The sequence below is a fragment of the Salminus brasiliensis genome, chromosome 3 (assembly GCF_030463535.1).
Source record: "Salminus brasiliensis chromosome 3, fSalBra1.hap2, whole genome shotgun sequence".
In the NCBI taxonomy this organism is placed as follows: domain Eukaryota; kingdom Metazoa; phylum Chordata; class Actinopteri; order Characiformes; family Bryconidae; genus Salminus; species Salminus brasiliensis.
Window position 1 is genome coordinate 40,647,076 of NC_132880.1, and position 17,319 is coordinate 40,664,394.

The window sequence follows — 17,319 nt, forward strand, 5'->3', positions numbered from 1 at the left end:
CGAGAATTGCTCCCCCAAAGACAAGCTTTACACATGCATTTCTGGACAAGCTGGACTGAGGCAGTAGAGTAATATTACAGAACTTGCCTTCCGGCTGCCCAAACATCAGCCACCATACCGCCCAGCTGCTGGCACACCTGCTGGCACACCAGCATATAAATGTAAGTCTGTATTTTAAATACCAGGATGCAAATTCTCTGCAGTCAGTGACTGTCTAAAATCTGAAACCGATGTTCATCTCCTCCAGTTTCCTTCACTGACAATCTTTGTTAGGCCTTATATCGCAGCTGATTCGAGTCTTTCTGCCCACAGTTTTGTCTTCAGTAAGTGAAAAACCCTTCAGTTGGGATGAGGTCAGGTGACAGAACATACCATTTCTATGCTTTAAGTAGCTCCTGGGTTGCTTCGCAGTATGTTTTGAGTCATTATCCATCTGTAGTGTGAAGTGTCATCCTATGTACAGCATTACACCTTGCTTAATTTCAAATACACCAAAAATGTGTATAGAAGCAAAATGACAAATAATTGTGGGCCATGAATGTCTGTAGATATAGATATTTCAAATTAAGTAAATATACACTATAACTGACATCATGGCAGGCATACTATGTGATCTTTTCTACTGATGCTGAACATTGTTTGAACATTTATTTCCAGTAAGGGCAGCCTTTCTGTATTTGGGCCTAAAACAATGAATTCATCCTACTATAAATTGATGGAAAGCTGTTAATACCATTTTCAGTGGATCTTATAATCTTTCAAAATCTGATATATACTTACATTACTAACTATCATGTACAGGGGTGGTCACAGAACATTTGTACTCTTGAAGTATATTGTATAATTAATATATTGTATACTGTACAACAGCACAGACGAAATATATGGACATACTGTAAAGGGTGTCACACGGTCACATAAAATATAAATGTCTGGGACAAAATAGTCTGCAGTCATGACTCTACTGTATATGTAGCCATTACATTACTGGAAGTGTAAATACCATATGTATATGTATATGTATATACACAAATCAAACTAATGTGTTAACTGTTAGCGGTGAGACGGTTTAACAGAAATGTGTGTAGCAGAGTGAAAACATTCTAACAACAAAAGCAATCCTAAGTGTTACGATTTCTGTTACACTGTTAATAACTGTTAATAGGCTCTACATTAACCAATAACAAATTTACAATCAAATAAATTACACCCGAAGCAAATATACATACTGTTGGTACAATTTAGCACTTATCTCTGAAACCTTAAACATGGCCATTAGAGCAGTGGTCACCAACCCACCTTCTGGAGATCTACCATCTTCCAGACTTTAGCTCATATATGCGATTAAGGTCTTCCAAAGACATTAATGCAGTATATTATAACTAACCAACAATTCAGTAGTAATTCTTGTGACCATTCACTAAACTAAAGTGGAACCAACACCAGCATGGAAACCAGCTACTGTTTTTATCCACTTAACTGTAACTGCAGTCTGCTATGTAGCCACTCATGTCATATAACCATGTGTCAGATTTTAGATTTCACTGGAAAAAGATAAGTGGAATTATTTACATACAACACAGCATGGTACACAGTACTTTCTCAGGCTTGGTTTGGAGGGACTTGGGCTCATCATTATTGTAGGGCTGCCATACGCGTCTAAAAATAAAGGTGCTACAATGGGCTTTCTAAGCGATGTCATAGAAGAACCATGTTTAGTTCTACAGAATCAATGTTATAAAGGAACTGTAAGTCTGGCTTTACAATTACACACTTTACATTGCCTTTTCATTAACCTTTAACCACATTCTTCACACATACATCTATTCTGAAAAATGGTTACTGGCTTTATGGAAGCAAACATCGTTCTCATCTCTCCAAAACCCTATATTGCACCAATATTTTTAAGAGCGTTCACCAACAGTGATCACACTCTTGATCATATGGCTAAGTCAAATGAACAATTAACTTTTGATTTGTGCCCTCTTGGAAATCATGGTCTGGATGAGGTCATGCCTTTGACAGACAGTTCATGTTCATGTCACTGGAGGGGAATGTGTGCAGTAAGAGATGTAGATGAATGAAGAGCCTTGGAAGAGTCCTCAGCGCTTGGCTGGTGGACGACCAGCTCCGTGCCCCAAACCTGCAGCTAATGTCACCTCCTCCAGAAAACTGTGGTGGAGGGGGAAAAAAAAGAACAATCAGTTACCACGGCCCAAACAACTGTATGAATGAAGAGAAAGGAGAAATTCTGATATAGATGCTGACAGGAACATGACAGGAAAATTTTTCCTGAGTTATTCAGACATTATTAGTACACTATAAGCACTGTAATCAAATTAGTTTGTACTCTAATGGCCTGGAAACCTGATGTTTCCAAGATGTAGTACTGGCATGAAAACACTTATTGGCTGAACTGAGATGTATAGATCCAATGGTGTTCTATTCCAGCCATGTTGGGTATACCATTCAGTGTTTAAGGGAAACTCTATTACACACTTTATATAAAGAATGCATACACAAGGTGATGCAAAAAAAAAATTCATTCAGCATACCAAAAAAACATAGGGTAAATGACAAGCACATGTCTGCTCTCACAGACTGACTCTCTTATTTTTCTACAAGTTCTGCATTTTAGAGTACCACTGAGGCACAATGGAGCCAGGCAAGCACACAGATTGCTTTTTATACAACACCATTTAAGCCTGGTGTAATTCTATCATGTCTCATGCCAATCTGAATGAACCACCATGTTGCTGAAGGGTAAAACGAGAGGTTAGCACACTGGAAATACTGGAAAGCCTGACCTCTTGGTGTTGTGAATGGTCGTCCCTCCGAGTACGATGCGCACACCTGGCATGGTGCGGTTCAGGTTGTAAACAGTCAGTGCTTCCTCATACGTGGCTCCTCCAATGATAAACACAATTATATCCTGTGGTCTGCATTAAAATATGGATGCATTTAGGACACTGTACAGTTAATTATTACTTTTTACAAATTATTATTTTTACAAACAACACAGCTGCAGTGTATCAATACTACTTTTCGTATTCTTTCTTTCGTTTCTCTGCTTCTACTTGAACAGCAGGCATGGAAGCACCTCATCAACCTACCAACCTACCAACCTGACTGACTGACTGACTAACTATTCTCCACAAGGAAGTTCAAAAGTACTTAATTTTCGTTTGGTGCTTCACATCAGTGACACTGGGTGTCATTTTTAAAGAAGATAATGGCAAAGGACTTACAGCCAGCTAACACAATAAACCGTAGAGCACTGAACTAAGCCTGATGACTCATTGGAGGGCTAAAGCTGAAAACACATGAAGAGGATTTTTTAAGATTAAAGGAGCAGGGGTCAGCAGTGTCGCAACAGTGGCAATGAGAGTGAATATCAATGAGTGTCTGACAAACCTGTCCCGCAGAGAGCTTGGCCCGAGGTAGGGGAACTGACTGTCCTTCAAACGGCCTTTAATCAGCTGATCCAGTGTGTCATGCAGCAGGGGCTGGTGCTGTGTGTAGACATTCTCAACACCCTTTACAAAGACCAATAAAAAAAAAAAAAAAAAAAAAAAAAAAAAAAATAATAATAACTCCAGGTTAGGTCTGTGGCAGTGGAAATGCAAGAAAAATAGATGCAAATACATAAAATAGATGTCCAAATGTTTGTGGACACCCCTTCTAATGCATGTAGCAACCATTTAAGACAGTGTAAAAGTGTACACACAGTCCCTGTAGAGAAGTACTGCCAATAGAATAGGATGAGCAGGTGTCCCAATACTTTTGTCCATATAGTGTACATGCAACAAGTACTGTAATTTTATACAAACCTTAAGCCCTTTGAAAAACTGTTTAGTGATGGCCACAGCATCTGTGGCGGTAATGAGATCACTTCCTCTGATCCGTTTCCCTCCATAGTCAATTACAGCCTGTACCATCTGTGGCACAAAAGGACAAACAGAACAATGGTTCAACATTAGCTAAAGGACTGTACACAGTGGTTGGTGTTCTTGCTTAGTTCATGCTGAACTGAAAAGCAATAAACACTGTAATTCAATCTGTTATTACCTTGCGGTGCTTTTCAGACACCCCTCTTCTGTTGAGCTCCTCCATAAGGCTGTGCAGAACACTACTGCTGTGTCTCTCGTAGCGCAGAGCATAGAGCATCACCAGCCGCACTGCGTCCAGCTCCGACACACGAGGGTTCTGTAGAAGGCGTCGCACATTCTGAAGGCACATGAACAGATATCAGCCCTAGGGTTCACACAGATCTACTAACCAAAGGCTATGGCCACCCAATATTTCTCACTTCTAAGGGAACTCACACCAAGAAAGTAAAGACTTTCAGCTCTACAGCAAAGTCAAAGAAGACTTGGTCATGTATCTCCCTGGGCCCTCGGTCACCTTTGCTCCAGCTTAGATGAAGCAGGCTATAAAAAGCTGTGTACTAGCGTGAGCTGTGAGAAGTGTGTTAATGAGCATACAGTGTGTGAAGTACCTGCTGGGCACTGGAGTGGTCATTCTGGCAGGCCAGCTCCTGTTCCACCTCAGACACCTCCATCAGCTGCCTCTCGCTTACAAGACGAGACAGTTCTCCCACCACAGTCACATGCTTGCTAACGGTGCCTGACATTTTCTTAAACTGTGGGTAGTTATCCACAAAGGCCTGTAGAGAGGAAACAGATGCTCAGGAAAGAGCATCAAATAAGCAATATCAGTGCCCAAGCACTCCTTAGATTGTTGCTTTTAAATTACTGCCTCTGACCCAGACAGAGAATCACACACACAAAAAAGTAATACATTGATAGATGTAAGAATACACAGTAATGTGAAAAAATAAAGACACCCCAATAAATATGTAGTTGAAGGTCCCGTGATGACATTTTAGGATTGTTGGGACTTCTATATGCATCTTGCGATCTGCTCTTGAGTTGAACTTGCCATGGTGGCAGCTGTTTTAACTGCTCTTAACTTCCACAGTCAGTTCTCATTTCTAATTGTTCCGAGAAGTTGTGTAACAATCACGGATATTTTGTGAGCTGTACAGATCACACTCCACAGTTTGGGATGCAAGTGGACCGCAGATTACTCGCCAAAGTTTAACCATATCATTGTGGAAAACCATGTTTTCCTGCCTCTGTAACTTTTTACAGTAATAATTCCCTCAATCTGGATACAGAGCTGCAGGAAAAACACAGTGTTACGGTTTGTAAACCCTAAGCTACCAGAGCCATAAGGTAACAAGTATCAAGTACAGCCTCTACAGTGACAACACTGTGGTGTGTCACATGTCAAAATAATAAAATTCACCAATAAAAATAAAGCAGTAACAAAAATTTACTTTTTAAACATTTATTTTCCCTTTTTTCATTTTTTCTGATCCAAAAAAACAATCTCTTTCTGAAGGCCTCAGAGAACCCTATGGATTGGACCCTGGTGATCCACTCACTTCAACAATCAAGAGCAAACCAAACTAAATGTTTGTGTTTTAAATAAGACAGGCTCCCCAAAATCCTCCCTAACCATGTTCTAATCATCTCTATCTGATGTGCTGCACCTGCTTCTAATTCTTGAATATGTTAAGTAGTAATACATGTGTTGATGTCCTAATTTTCTCCTTATAGCATTTGCATTGATTGCACAAAGGATCAATACAATTTTACAGTCCTCCACCTCTTAATATTGTTTAGTGAGGATAGAATATCCATATGTTCAAATGTGTTTAAAAAAAAATATATGACTATACACCAATGAAACCAAAATATTATGATGCTGATTACCACAAAACAACTGCTTATGTCAAGATCTGTGTTGCAGTGCCACTAGATGACCTTAAACTTGATAAAGAGAAGAAACTATAGTTTTGATATTTATTTATTGAGCAAAATTATTTAGTAGCTTTCGTCCTTACCTTCATGTCGGAAATGGACTCTAGTTTTTGTTGACCCTTCGGCTTCTTTTTCTGAAAGTCCTCCATTAAGTTCTTAATGTTTGTTCCAATCTCACCAAAGTTCAGATACAAGTTCTGTTTCAAAAAAAGATGGTCCGTAAGTCTTTAAATTCTTCAATAAACCACACACAAGAAAATGTGCATGCAATGCAAAGCATTCGATTACACATTCACACTGGCATTGTAAGTCTAACCCCAAACTGATCTTAATCTGCTTGTAAAATAAACTGCATGAAGGTAACATTGATGTAATTCTGATACACAGAGCTCTGAACACACACTCATTCAGCCTTGCATTACCCACATTGGCATAGAACTCATCGTTCTCTGCAGACAGCACCACTTCCCTTAGGTCTTTATTGACGCCAGGCACCCGGGATAGGTCTATTCTGTTGTTGTTGAGACCAAGCAGCTCATGAACCATAGCCTGGTAGGTCCACTGAAGGGGGAAAAAGCACAAACATACAGTGCATCCGGAAAGTATTCACAGCGCTTCACTTTTTCCACATTTTGTTAGGTTACAGCCTTATTCCAAATTGTATTAAATTAATCTCTTTCCTCAAAATTCTACACAAAATACCCCATTATGACCATAAAAAAAAGTTTTCTTGAGAGTTCTGAAAATTTATTAAAAATAAAAAACTAAGAAATCACATTTACGTAAGTATTCACAGCCTTCGCCATGAAGCTCAAAATTGAGCTCAGGTGCATCCTGTTTCCACTGATCATCCTTGAGATGTTTCTACAGCTTAAATGGAGTCCCCCTGTGGTAAATCCAGTTGATTGGACATGATTTGGAAAGGCACACACCTGTCTATATAAGGTCCCACAGTTGACTGCATGTCAGAGCGCAAACACCAAGCATGAAGTCAAAGGAATTGTCTGTAGACCTCCGAGACAAAATAGTCTCGAGGCACAAATCTGGGGAAGGATACAGAAAAATTTCTGCTGCTTTGAAGGTCTCAATGAGCACAGTGGCCTCCATCATCCGTAAATGGAAGAAGTTTGGAACCACCAGGACTCTTCCTAGAGCTGGCCGGCCATCTAAATTGAGCGATCGGGGGAGAAGGGCCTTGGTCAGGGAGGTGACCAAGAACCCGATGGTCACTCTGTCAGAGCTCCAGCGTTCCTCCGTGGAGAGAGGAGAACCTTGCAGAAGGACAACCATCTCTGCAGCAATCCACCAATCAGGCCTGTATGGCAGAGTGGCCAGGCGAAAGCCACTCCTTAGTAAAAGGCACAAGGCAGCCCATCTGGAATTTGCCAAAAGGCACCTGAAGGACTCTCAGACCATGAGAAACAAAATTCTCTGGTCTGATGAGACAAAGATTGAACTCTTTGGTGTGAATGCCAGGCGTCATGTTTGGAGGAAACCAGGCACTGCTCATCACGAGGCCAATACCATCCCTACAGTCAAGCATGGTGGTGGCAGCATCATGCTATGGGGATGTTTTTCAGCAGCAGGAACTGCCAGACTAGTCAGGATAGAGGGAAAGATGAATGCAGCAATGTACAGAGACATCCTGGATGAAAACCTACTCCATAGCGCTCTTGACCTCAGACTGGGGCGACGGTTCATTTTTCAGCAGAACAACGATCCGAAGCACACAGCCAAGATCTCAAAGGAGTGGCTTCAGGACCACTCTGTGAATGTCCTGGAGTGGCCCAGCCAGAGCCCAGACTTGAATCCGATTGAACATCTCTGGAGAGATCTGAAAATGGCTGTGCACAGACGTCTCCCATCCAACCTGATGGAGCTTCAGAGGTACTGCAAAGAAGAATGGGCAAAACTGCCTAAAGAGAGGTGTGCCAAGCTTGTGGCATCATATTCAAAAAGACTTGAGGCTGTAGTTGCTGCCAAGGGTGGTTCTACAAAGTATTAAGCAAAGGCTGTGAATACTTATGTAAATATGATTTCTTTGTTTTTTAATTTTAATAAATTTTCAGAACTCTCAAGAAAACTTTTTTCACATGGTCATAATGGGGTATTTTGTGTAGAATTTTGAGGAAAGAGATTAATTTAATACAATTTGGAATAAGGCTGTAACCTGACAAAATGTGGAAAAAGTGAAGCGCTGTGAATACTTTCCGGATGCACTGTATATTATATCGGATAATTACATGAAGATCACCAGATCAGAGAACACAATTTCAAAGGAAAGAATACCTTAGTTTGGGTCATGTAAACATGTGAGATCAATTAATGCTCTGTGTTTCCCTTGGATGGCCCATCCATTAATAAATGTGTGTTTCGAATATTAATATAAATACAGCTGCACAGGAAAACCTTTGTACAGTCTGTCTAAGCAGCAGTCTCTACTGCCCTCTTGTGATCACAGCTAATAATTACAGATGGGGACACAGTGCAGGTACTGCATGCTTAATATATTAAAGTCAGAAGAAGTTTTACAAAACAAGAGGCCGACACTCACCTGGTTGAGGAGTGGTGTGATCGCATCATCACTTCTGTCCAGAATCAGGAGGAGAGGAGGCACTTCTGTTTTTCTGAAGTCAAACAGCTCATATTCCTTGGTGATGATTTGCTACAAGACAAGGAAACATGCAAAACCTTTAGAGAAAGAAAACCATATGCCAATACAGTAGCATCTCTATATAGATGACTCTATATGACATTTTGAAATAAACATTTATACATACTCCATTTTCTTATATAGTTAATCTATAGAGCATTTGGGTAAACAAAAAAGTAATTGGCCAGTTCTCTTGTTATTTCATGACAAATTAAGAAAATAAAAAGTCTGTGATTCTTGGTGCTGAATGCTTACTTGGTAGCTGTTCATGGGAACTTTCAAAATATGGTCCAATTATACATGATAAATAATAAATATATGGATTGTTTTTAATACTTGGATGCAAATCACTGGCAGTCAATGTCTGTCTAAAGTCTTAAACCCATGGACATCACCTCCCTTGAGATTCTTTGCAAGGTCTTTCCTGCAGCCACCTTCAATTGCTGTTTGTTCGTAGGCCTTTCCATCTGAAGTTTTGTCCTCAGTAAGTAAAAAGCCGCTCAACTGTGTTAAGGTCAGATGACTGACTTTGCCATTTAAGAACCTTCCATTCCTTTGCCTTAAAGATCTCCTGGGTTGCTTTCATGGTTTGTTTAGTCACTGTCCAAATACTTATGGATCTGACTTTTTTATGGCCAGTAGCATATAAATGAACAATAGTTTATATACATTTCATACCTTGACACTTTCGGCCAGTCTCTTAGCCATGTCAGAAGAGAGCTGGTAGCGGATCATGGGGCACTTCTTTAAGGCCAACAGAACTGAAGTCAAGCCCTGAGTGACACGTGGAAGAATAGTAGGTTCCCAGCTGCGGCCCTGAAAGACGTCACACATACACACTGCATAGGTCAAGCAGAGCTACACAGAGTGTGCATTTGAGAATTTCATTCCTAAAACCTTGCCATTTTAACTCAGCTTAACGAAAGCTAAAATGTGTAGTTTTGCCTTGTCTCCTACCCTGACTACCCCTTGTAAGTTGAGGGAGAAAAGATGAGGATTCACAGCAATGAAGTCTCCATAGAACTCCTGCAAGGAGAAAACAGCACAATAAAATGTTGTACTAATGCACAAAACACATTCTAGATATTTTCACTTATCAATTTATTACTGCTCATAGTAAGCCAAACTCGGACAGTAATCAGTGTACCACCACTTGTTCAGGACATTTTCTGCAGTATTAAAAAGCTTACTGACCTGAACCTCGGCAACAACCTCCTGCTCATCAGCCTCTGCCAAAGCTTTTACTTCACTCTTACTAATGACGTTACTGAAATCTAAAGGAAGAGAAATCCAGGCATAAGAGTAACACTGTAAAATAAGGGTAGAGTACTTGTGCCAAGCTAATACTATGTGGCGTGGCGTGTCTCTGCAAATCAGTTCCATTACTCACAGATGAAGTAGACACTGTACTTGGGTCGGCGCAGCTCTTGAATCAGATTCTCTACATTTTCCTAAATAGAAAAAAAGGATTTTATAACATGACTCTTTTTATGTTTTATTTGAACAGCTGGCAAAAATTTTCTGCAAGTTTCTAACTACCTTAAAAAATGAACAAAAAAAAAAAAAACTGTGGTGTGGAAACAAGTATGGATACCCTACACGATCAGAAACATCTTCCTAGGCAGATTTTACCGCTTGAAAAGACTAGCTTTTATTCTTTATTCACTCTTGCAGAACGTTTGTAGTTCTGTAATATTACAGAGCTGTTTTGCATATCGAGCATGACAGCCACACAACCCCAAAGTAACAGACCCATGCTTGGATCTATACGGTCATACATTTGTTTTTACCCAATTTCCCCCCTAATATTTTAATTTCCATCCAATAGATCAGAAATTCCCTATCACACAATGCCACCAGTAGTGGGAGGGTTACATTGGGCAAGTCACTACATCTTTTTGAACTGCCACTAATGCAACATCACTGCATACATTGACTGCCTTCGGTCACAGACACCTCTACACAAACCAGCATTGTGCAGACTGATGGGGAAGAGAGAAGACCACCCTACCCACCAGCAAAAATGAGGCCAATTGTGCTGTTTGGGACTCTCGGTAACAGATGGCTGTGGCATCACCAAGGAGCTCACAGTCCACAGCATGTGTTTCCAAAATGCCTCTGGCTACATATTGCTTTGATTACGTCTGATGCTGACTCTGATGAATCTTCTGATGACTCCTCCATCTAGATCATGTTTGGGAAAGCAGGACTGCACAACAGAACTGTCAATGACTGGCTAAACCTTCCTGCAAGTCTTATACCAATCGTTTCATGTGGGAGTTTTCTTGGTTTTCTAAAAAACTGGAAGACTTGGTGAACAAGAAGACTCACAACTGGAGGAGCCACTGGTTGTTGAGTGTTAGCACAAGGAGTCAGAGCATGTATCACACTCTGGAAACAGCTGACAATTCCCAATCAGTTTGTGCCATTCCTAACAAGTTCTAACTGGAAGGGTATCCACACTTTGGAACCTGACACAATTACTATTTCATGTTTTTATACAGTAACTTTGCATTACCATCGGCAGAAAAATTGAAGATGCATTATTGTGACAATATGCAGGGCTTTGTGGTGTCTAGGATAGATACCTTAGTTGGTCGCAGGAAGCAGATGGCCTTCAGATGTTTCATGTTCTCTCGGTTTTGGTAGTCGATCCGCTCAAACAGGTAGACCTCTTTCTGCAGGATCTCAGACTGTGTGTACACCATACTCACGATGCTGGTCTATAGAGACAAACACACAATTTGTGTCATTTAGCACAATATCAGGCAAATAGGCTAGTCCTAGTCCTAAGTTCAAGACTTTTCAGTAAGTGTGAGAATAGTGTTTTTCCCCATTTCTTCATTTGAAGGCATTTCAAAGAGACCTTTACTTGAAATTAAAGACAGCTAGGGGATGTTCGTCATCATCTAGCTGCCAGGACAGGGAACGAGTCTCAATGTTTGTGTTCTTGAGGGTAATAGGTTTAATCTGCAGAAAGAGGCTGGTCAAAAAGAGTGTCAAAAGAAGCCCTAAGATAAGTTCAGACGTGGATCAGCTGCAAGGCCTTGAAGTCACACGTACACAGAAAGACCAGCCAGGAGAGAAGGAGAGAGCTGCAGTAGTCAAGTCTCAGATGACAAGGAACTCTACACTCACCAATCCACACTAATACAGATCAGAGAAAGGACAGGACAACCTGCTGGACATTTTCAAGACAACACAGTGTCATGACTACTCCCACTAATGTAGTCTAAGGGTTTATATAGTATGGAACAGAAGAAACTAGCAAGACCTTGTAGCTGTCTGTCTGTCAACACGGTGTTGACAACGAGACGAAAGACACATTAAATATCAGCTCAGACTGTGTTACTGTGAGCCTCCTGCTCCTGTATGAAGTCTCTACCCACCGTCTCTTTATCCATGAGCAAAACCTTCATTCCTGCTCCGCTGCTCTCTATCATTTTAGAGACATACTGCTTAACAGCTAAAGTCACGTTCATTTTGTCAGCAATGTCTTTCTCGTGTCTACTGGCAAAGCTATTTCTTCAGTGGTCGCAAAACCCTGCGCTTCTCTTGATTAGTCAGTTCTCCGCGTCCCAAATTATTTTGTTGACACCGAACAAAAACTCCCAGCCTCGCTCATGATCCAGGAATATTTCCGGTGTATGTAACATGTGGCAGCGCTGGTCTGGGATCTGCTATTTTAACCTTTCACAATGCAGAGTAACGGGAGCCTTCAGCGCCACCACTGACCCACAAACAGCTCACACGTAGAGGGACAGCCATCCCACAGTGCACCGCGACAGTGCCGTATAGCGTGTGCAAAACGCCATTTTGGTAAGGTCATGGAGGGCCCGTGACATTATTAATATGATTAACAATAGAATTATTTTCAATACGTGTCCAGAATGAAGAACATAGCTGTTTTTTTTAAATAAAAAAATAATAAAAATAATGTTCATAAAATTTGTCTCGTGTAGTCAAAAGTGATTTTTAAAAGAAGGGAATTTTTAACTCCCTTAAATATTCCTTATTGGTCCCAAATATTGATTAAAAGATCTAAATGACATTTGGTGTGTAGTTTATTTATTATAATATTTAAATATACACTGTGTAAATTATTTCTAATATAATAATAATGTTAAGTAACAGAGTGCATGTGTATATGCACGTGTATATTGTTTAATTATTACAAACACTTTGGTGTATCCGCTGCAGTTAATTAATAATATAATCAGTTTGTAATTTTGGTATGTTGTTTATCATGGACATATCTAAGCAACAGTGTGTCTATTGTCAAATAACAATGGAATTAAAATATTAATATAGCTAATTAAATATAATATAGATAACTTTGGTGATGTAATGGCATTTATTTAAAAGGGAATTACATTTTACAAGGAAAATAGGTTTTGTCTTTTTTCACACTGGGAAGATGTATATTGTCACTGTCACATAAAATCTTCGATCTTCAAAACTGCAACTTTGCAAAAGTTATTTAAAAAATATTTAATTATAAGTACTTCTGGAGGATTTCTATTGGTCCATTCATTTTGATACAATATAAAGAACGTCCAGATTTATTCAAAAAGGCAAAAAAGAAGAAGAAAACAATCAAAACTTAAAAATTAGGTTTATTTCTTTTTATATTTTTTGCCATTGTAACAGCACTATTAATGACACAGTAATTACAACAGCTAACAATAGCCAACGTGGTTTAAACACTATCACACATATAGATATGATGATTTCATGTTTCAACACTGACAAGAAAAGTGTGAAAATGGTGCTCCATTTTTATTATGAAAAGAAAGACTATACATACAGTTATTTTATTTATTCTAAACTTCAAATTAAAAGTGTAATCTGCAATTGCTAAATGATTTTGACCATGTTCTTTATTATTACCTACTGTTTAGTGTTTTATAAAATGTACCAAAGCTGTCATAAAAAAAAACATGTAAAGATGTAATAATAAAGCAGGCACAGAGCAGACTGATATCCAGCAGGAGCTCCGATCATTCTGTTGTAGGCATGTACTGGTGGTGGAATATCACTGATTTGGGATGTTGCCTGGGATTAGTCCTCTTCTTTGTAGCCCACCAGCTTAGCACTTACATCCCACAGCCTCATGGCAGCAAGGTCATCTTTAGCCTCCAATGCTGGTTCCATCAGCCGGCAGTCACTGAGATACAATGATCATAATCATAAAAACAGACTTTAGAAATAAGAAAGGCTTATTTTTATTCAGCAGTTCTTGGCCTTTTTACAAAATATTGTAAAATGTTTTAAAAAGCAGTCGGTGGTATTATGAGAGACCTCTCTATTATATACTACATGAACATTTGGATGTTAACTAATACAAGTTTTGTTTGACTTGGTGCCACAGGCTGTCAGCTGCCGCACTTTAGTCATTTTGTCATACTCTATATTGAGGCTGCACATCTTATTGCAGTCTAAATATAGAGCAACAAATCAGAATCTGACCATCAAGCCTCTGTCATACACACATTAAATCTCTCATTGTCTTCTACCCTACTCTAGATTGTGAGGAACTCACCTAAAGTAACAACCACTGTGGTTTTCCAGTCCCTCAGTGATGGCGCAGTAAATGGTAGTCTGAGCTCCCTGCTTGGGGGTCTTCATGAGAAGAAGGGCAGGAATGGACAGAAGGGTACTGACCACAGGGTGGCGCATCTCCACATAGCGGCCCAGCTCAGTGCGGATCACTCCAGGGTGCAGGGCATAGGCTGTTACTCCAGAACCTGACCAGAACAAGAACAGGTACAAAAGAGCAGATAAAGGACTTAACACAGAGAAGACCAACAAAAAAGACCAACATATTAAAGTCAGATTGATTTTCTGATGAAATCTACAGTTTGTAGAGGGAAGAGTTTAAACCTTTGGTCCGCCGTGAGAGCTCTCTGGTGAAGAGCACATTGGCCAGTTTGCTCTGCCTATAACTGACCAAAGAATCATATGGTGTTCTGTTGAAGCTGAGGTCATCAAAGTGGATCTTTCCTAGAGGAAAGCAGACTGGAGTAAGGACTTGACACAAAAGGTGTACAATACAGTACAGTTCTACAGTGTGTATCAATGGTGGGACAGCTATCTAAAGGTCTTCAGTTATTATGTAATTGAAAACAAACAAAAAATGGGTCCTCAGTTTGAAGGTCAGGCTCACCCCCTTTGTGAGCAATGCTGGATACATTGATGATGCGGCTAGGGGTCGAGTTCTTCAGCATGTCCAGGAGTAAAACAGTCAGGAGGAAATGGCCCAGATGATTGACAGCAAACTGAGTTTCATATCCGTCCTCCGTGAGACTGTGGGGGCACATCATCACTCCTAATGTAATATAATAAGGGTCACTGGAAAATAATAATGTCTTGCATTATACTTAATATTTTGTCACTGTCACACAAAAACCTTGTATATCAAAAATAGCAACTTTACAGGAGTTAAAACCTTCTTAACGTTCAGTGGAAGTTGAAAGCACTGGTCCATTCATCATGGAATTTTGCCACAATATACATCAGATTCACATGATGTCAAAAAGTGAATAACAGAAAATGGATTTACTAGGTTTAGCGACAAGTATCTCCAAAACTTTACAGGAGAAGGCAAAATGTAAACTTTTAAGGAATGTTTTGGCAATTTTACTCCATTTCTTTTTGGAGCATTTGTGTTGGTCTATTCAACATGAAATTGTGACCCAACATAGGGAGCACCTGCCAGTTGAATGGAGCATGAAAGGAGATACTAGGTTTTTGCATGACAGCAATTATATAATACTTTGTAACACTTAAAATTTGGTTGCACCAGCATTGTTGATGAGTATGTCAAGTCGATCTTCTGTGGCAATGTATTCATGTGCAAATTGCCGAACCGAGAAGAAAGAGGCCAAGTCTAAATGCCGCACTACAACATTGGCATTTCCTGTAGAGCGGCGTATCTCTGCTGCTGCCTTCTCGGCTCTAGTGAGGTCTCGACATGCCATCACAACTCGTGCTCCTGAAAAACCATGCCATCAAGCACACATAGCCATTAGTCACATGACTAGTTCAGGGTTTCATCTCCTATACAGTTCCTAGCTGGCTGAAAAAATGAATGTGTGTATGTGGGGGTGTTTGTACCTCTCTTAGCCATGTCCCGTGCTGTCTCTTTTCCAATGCCAGTGTTGGCACCAGTGATGAGCACAGTCTTCCCATCTAATCGCACATGACTGTGGCATACTCCACCAGCAATCCACTTCCTCAGCAGAACTAGACCTGCTTTTCATATGGTACACAACACAGAACCAGTAGAGGTTAACTAAAACTTGACCTCATGGGGCTTAGCTGTATGTGATGCCCAAATGTGATGACTTCAGTTGTTCAACAGAAAAATAATGACATGAGGAAAGTCATATTTTATAGTGCGGACTATAAACCCTTGTTAAGTGCCTGTATCGTATATATAATATATACACACATATCACACATACAGTTGTGTAAGATATTTATATAAATGAATCAGTGTTATTTACGACACACACTGAATAGACCCAGCTGAGGCATCTAGTCTTTTTCGGCAATACTGTAATATATGTGCATATATATCCATTTAACGTTCAATGGAAGTGATTTTGGAGCATTTGTATTGCTCCATTCATCATTCAATGTGGACACATTGTAAAGAACAACTGCCACAAAGGGGGGGTTACTATATATATATCATATATAATTTATTTATTATACATTTTAACACAATCATCAATGATAGTCTATGTTTTCCTATTTGGTAGCTTCCCTGTATAATTTTCATGAATTTCTCATTCAGTTTATTTCTGTATGCAGCTTGGCAGCACTCACAGGCAGTCCTTAGTGGATCTGACAGTCAGCACACGATGCAATGATCCACCAGTTCTACTCTCACACTGAAATGCTCCTTGTTTGTTCATTATGTAAAGGTTTGTAGACAGAGATGAGACTACTTTATACATAATTTCTAAATTTAATCTGTATCTCTAATACAGTAAATATGATCAATCTCACATTTAAACAGGTATATGCCCTTTGCATACAGTACAGCTGGCACAGTGCTTGGTCATTGTTCATTATTCTACTCATAGAATTGCAGTCAGAGATGCAGGTTCCATATGGAGCTATAGGCCTCTTTACTACTGGCCTTACCAGATTAGCTCGAATAATCTTCTCAAAATGGTGGGTTTACTGAGGGACTGTGGCTTGGTTAGGTTTACAAGTGTGTCACACATTTCTTGGTTTTGGGAGGAATTTGTTAGAACCTTTAAGGAATGTTTTGCAATAAAATATACATCATTTCCACCAAACCAGGGCAGGCAGATGATTAAACATAGTGTTGAATTTCAGGATTATTTCTATGTGATACAGACAGAACTGTTCACAGAGGACAATGCTAGGACTAAGCACTTTATCACCAATATTAACTGTAGAATTTCACCCCAAATCAAATCTTCAGCTGAGTAGAAACAAGTAAACCCTTGTAGTCAAAACAAATCCTAAATTGAACATTTACAGCTTATTTACAGTTTATTACAGTGGTAATAGTTCAAGCATGTGAACCTTTGTATTTCTTTCCCTGTGTTCTGTGACCTTTTCCCTGCAATACTTCAATGCAGCACATTTTAAGGCATAACCATGTCATGTCCTAATCATAGCTTGAATAAGAAACAAGTACAACTTACTAATAGCTGTGGCTGCAGTTACTGCTCCGTATTTGGCCAGATGATTTGACTTCAGTTCCTCCCACAGCTGAGCAGCGGAGATATAAAGATTCATGTCATCTGCTGAAAGAAGCTATCCGTGCCGTCATCCACCAGAGCTCACTGCCTACCT

The 17,319-nt window shown here is 39.7% G+C and overlaps 2 protein-coding genes across 5 annotated transcripts; both read right to left on the bottom strand.

The window, feature by feature from the left end:
• Positions 1-832: 832 nt before the first annotated feature.
• vps45 (vacuolar protein sorting 45 homolog) lies at positions 833-12,120 on the bottom strand. 2 transcript variants are annotated; one of them, XM_072676167.1, is made up of 15 exons: positions 11,871-12,120; positions 11,070-11,204; positions 9,872-9,932; positions 9,676-9,755; positions 9,439-9,507; positions 9,160-9,297; positions 8,383-8,493; positions 6,255-6,389; positions 5,912-6,025; positions 4,499-4,666; positions 4,069-4,227; positions 3,831-3,938; positions 3,415-3,536; positions 2,808-2,939; positions 833-2,172 (listed from the first exon to the last, which is right to left on the bottom strand). In XM_072676167.1, exons 1-15 carry the CDS (start codon positions 11,961-11,963, stop codon positions 2,103-2,105), a joined length of 1,695 nt encoding a protein of 564 aa, XP_072532268.1. In that variant the 5' UTR covers positions 11,964-12,120; the 3' UTR covers positions 833-2,102. The 2 variants fall into 2 exon arrangements, with proteins under 2 accessions (XP_072532268.1, XP_072532269.1); XM_072676168.1 differs by lacking the exons at positions 833-2,172; positions 2,808-2,939 and adding an exon at positions 2,972-3,313.
• A 928-nt stretch (positions 12,121-13,048) lies between these two features.
• On the bottom strand, positions 13,049-17,319 carry LOC140551430 (retinol dehydrogenase 12). Of its 3 annotated transcripts, none has more exons than XM_072674856.1 (7): positions 17,169-17,319; positions 15,598-15,732; positions 15,284-15,475; positions 14,648-14,809; positions 14,365-14,484; positions 14,024-14,228; positions 13,049-13,648 (listed from the first exon to the last, which is right to left on the bottom strand). In XM_072674856.1, the coding sequence occupies exons 1-7, from the start codon at positions 17,260-17,262 to the stop codon at positions 13,543-13,545; spliced, it is 1,014 nt and encodes a 337-aa protein (XP_072530957.1). In that variant the 5' UTR covers positions 17,263-17,319; the 3' UTR covers positions 13,049-13,542. The 3 variants fall into 3 exon arrangements, with proteins under 3 accessions (XP_072530957.1, XP_072530956.1, XP_072530958.1); XM_072674855.1 differs by having other exon boundaries at positions 15,598-15,735; XM_072674857.1 differs by lacking the exon at positions 15,284-15,475 and having other exon boundaries at positions 15,598-15,735.

Excerpts from the sequence above, each read along its gene's own strand:
- vps45 (XM_072676167.1), bottom strand. The coding sequence starts at position 11,963 with ATGAACGTGACTTTAGCTGTTAAGCAGTATGTCTCTAAAATGATAGAG. Across the intron at positions 4,228-4,498 it reads ACCACTCCAGTGCCCAGCAG|AATGTGCGACGCCTTCTACA; the intron begins GTACTTCACACA and ends ATGTGCCTTCAG. Across the intron at positions 2,940-3,414 it reads CCAAGCTCTCTGCGGGACAG|ACCACAGGATATAATTGTGT; the intron begins GTTTGTCAGACA and ends ATTTTAATGCAG.
- LOC140551430 (XM_072674855.1), bottom strand. The coding sequence starts at position 17,262 with ATGAATCTTTATATCTCCGCTGCTCAGCTGTGGGAGGAACTGAAGTCA. Across the intron at positions 14,229-14,364 it reads GCTCTCACGGCGGACCAAAG|GTTCTGGAGTAACAGCCTAT; the intron begins GTTTAAACTCTT and ends TGTTCTGGTCAG. Across the intron at positions 13,649-14,023 it reads CACAGTGGTTGTTACTTTAG|TGACTGCCGGCTGATGGAAC; the intron begins GTGAGTTCCTCA and ends ATTGTATCTCAG.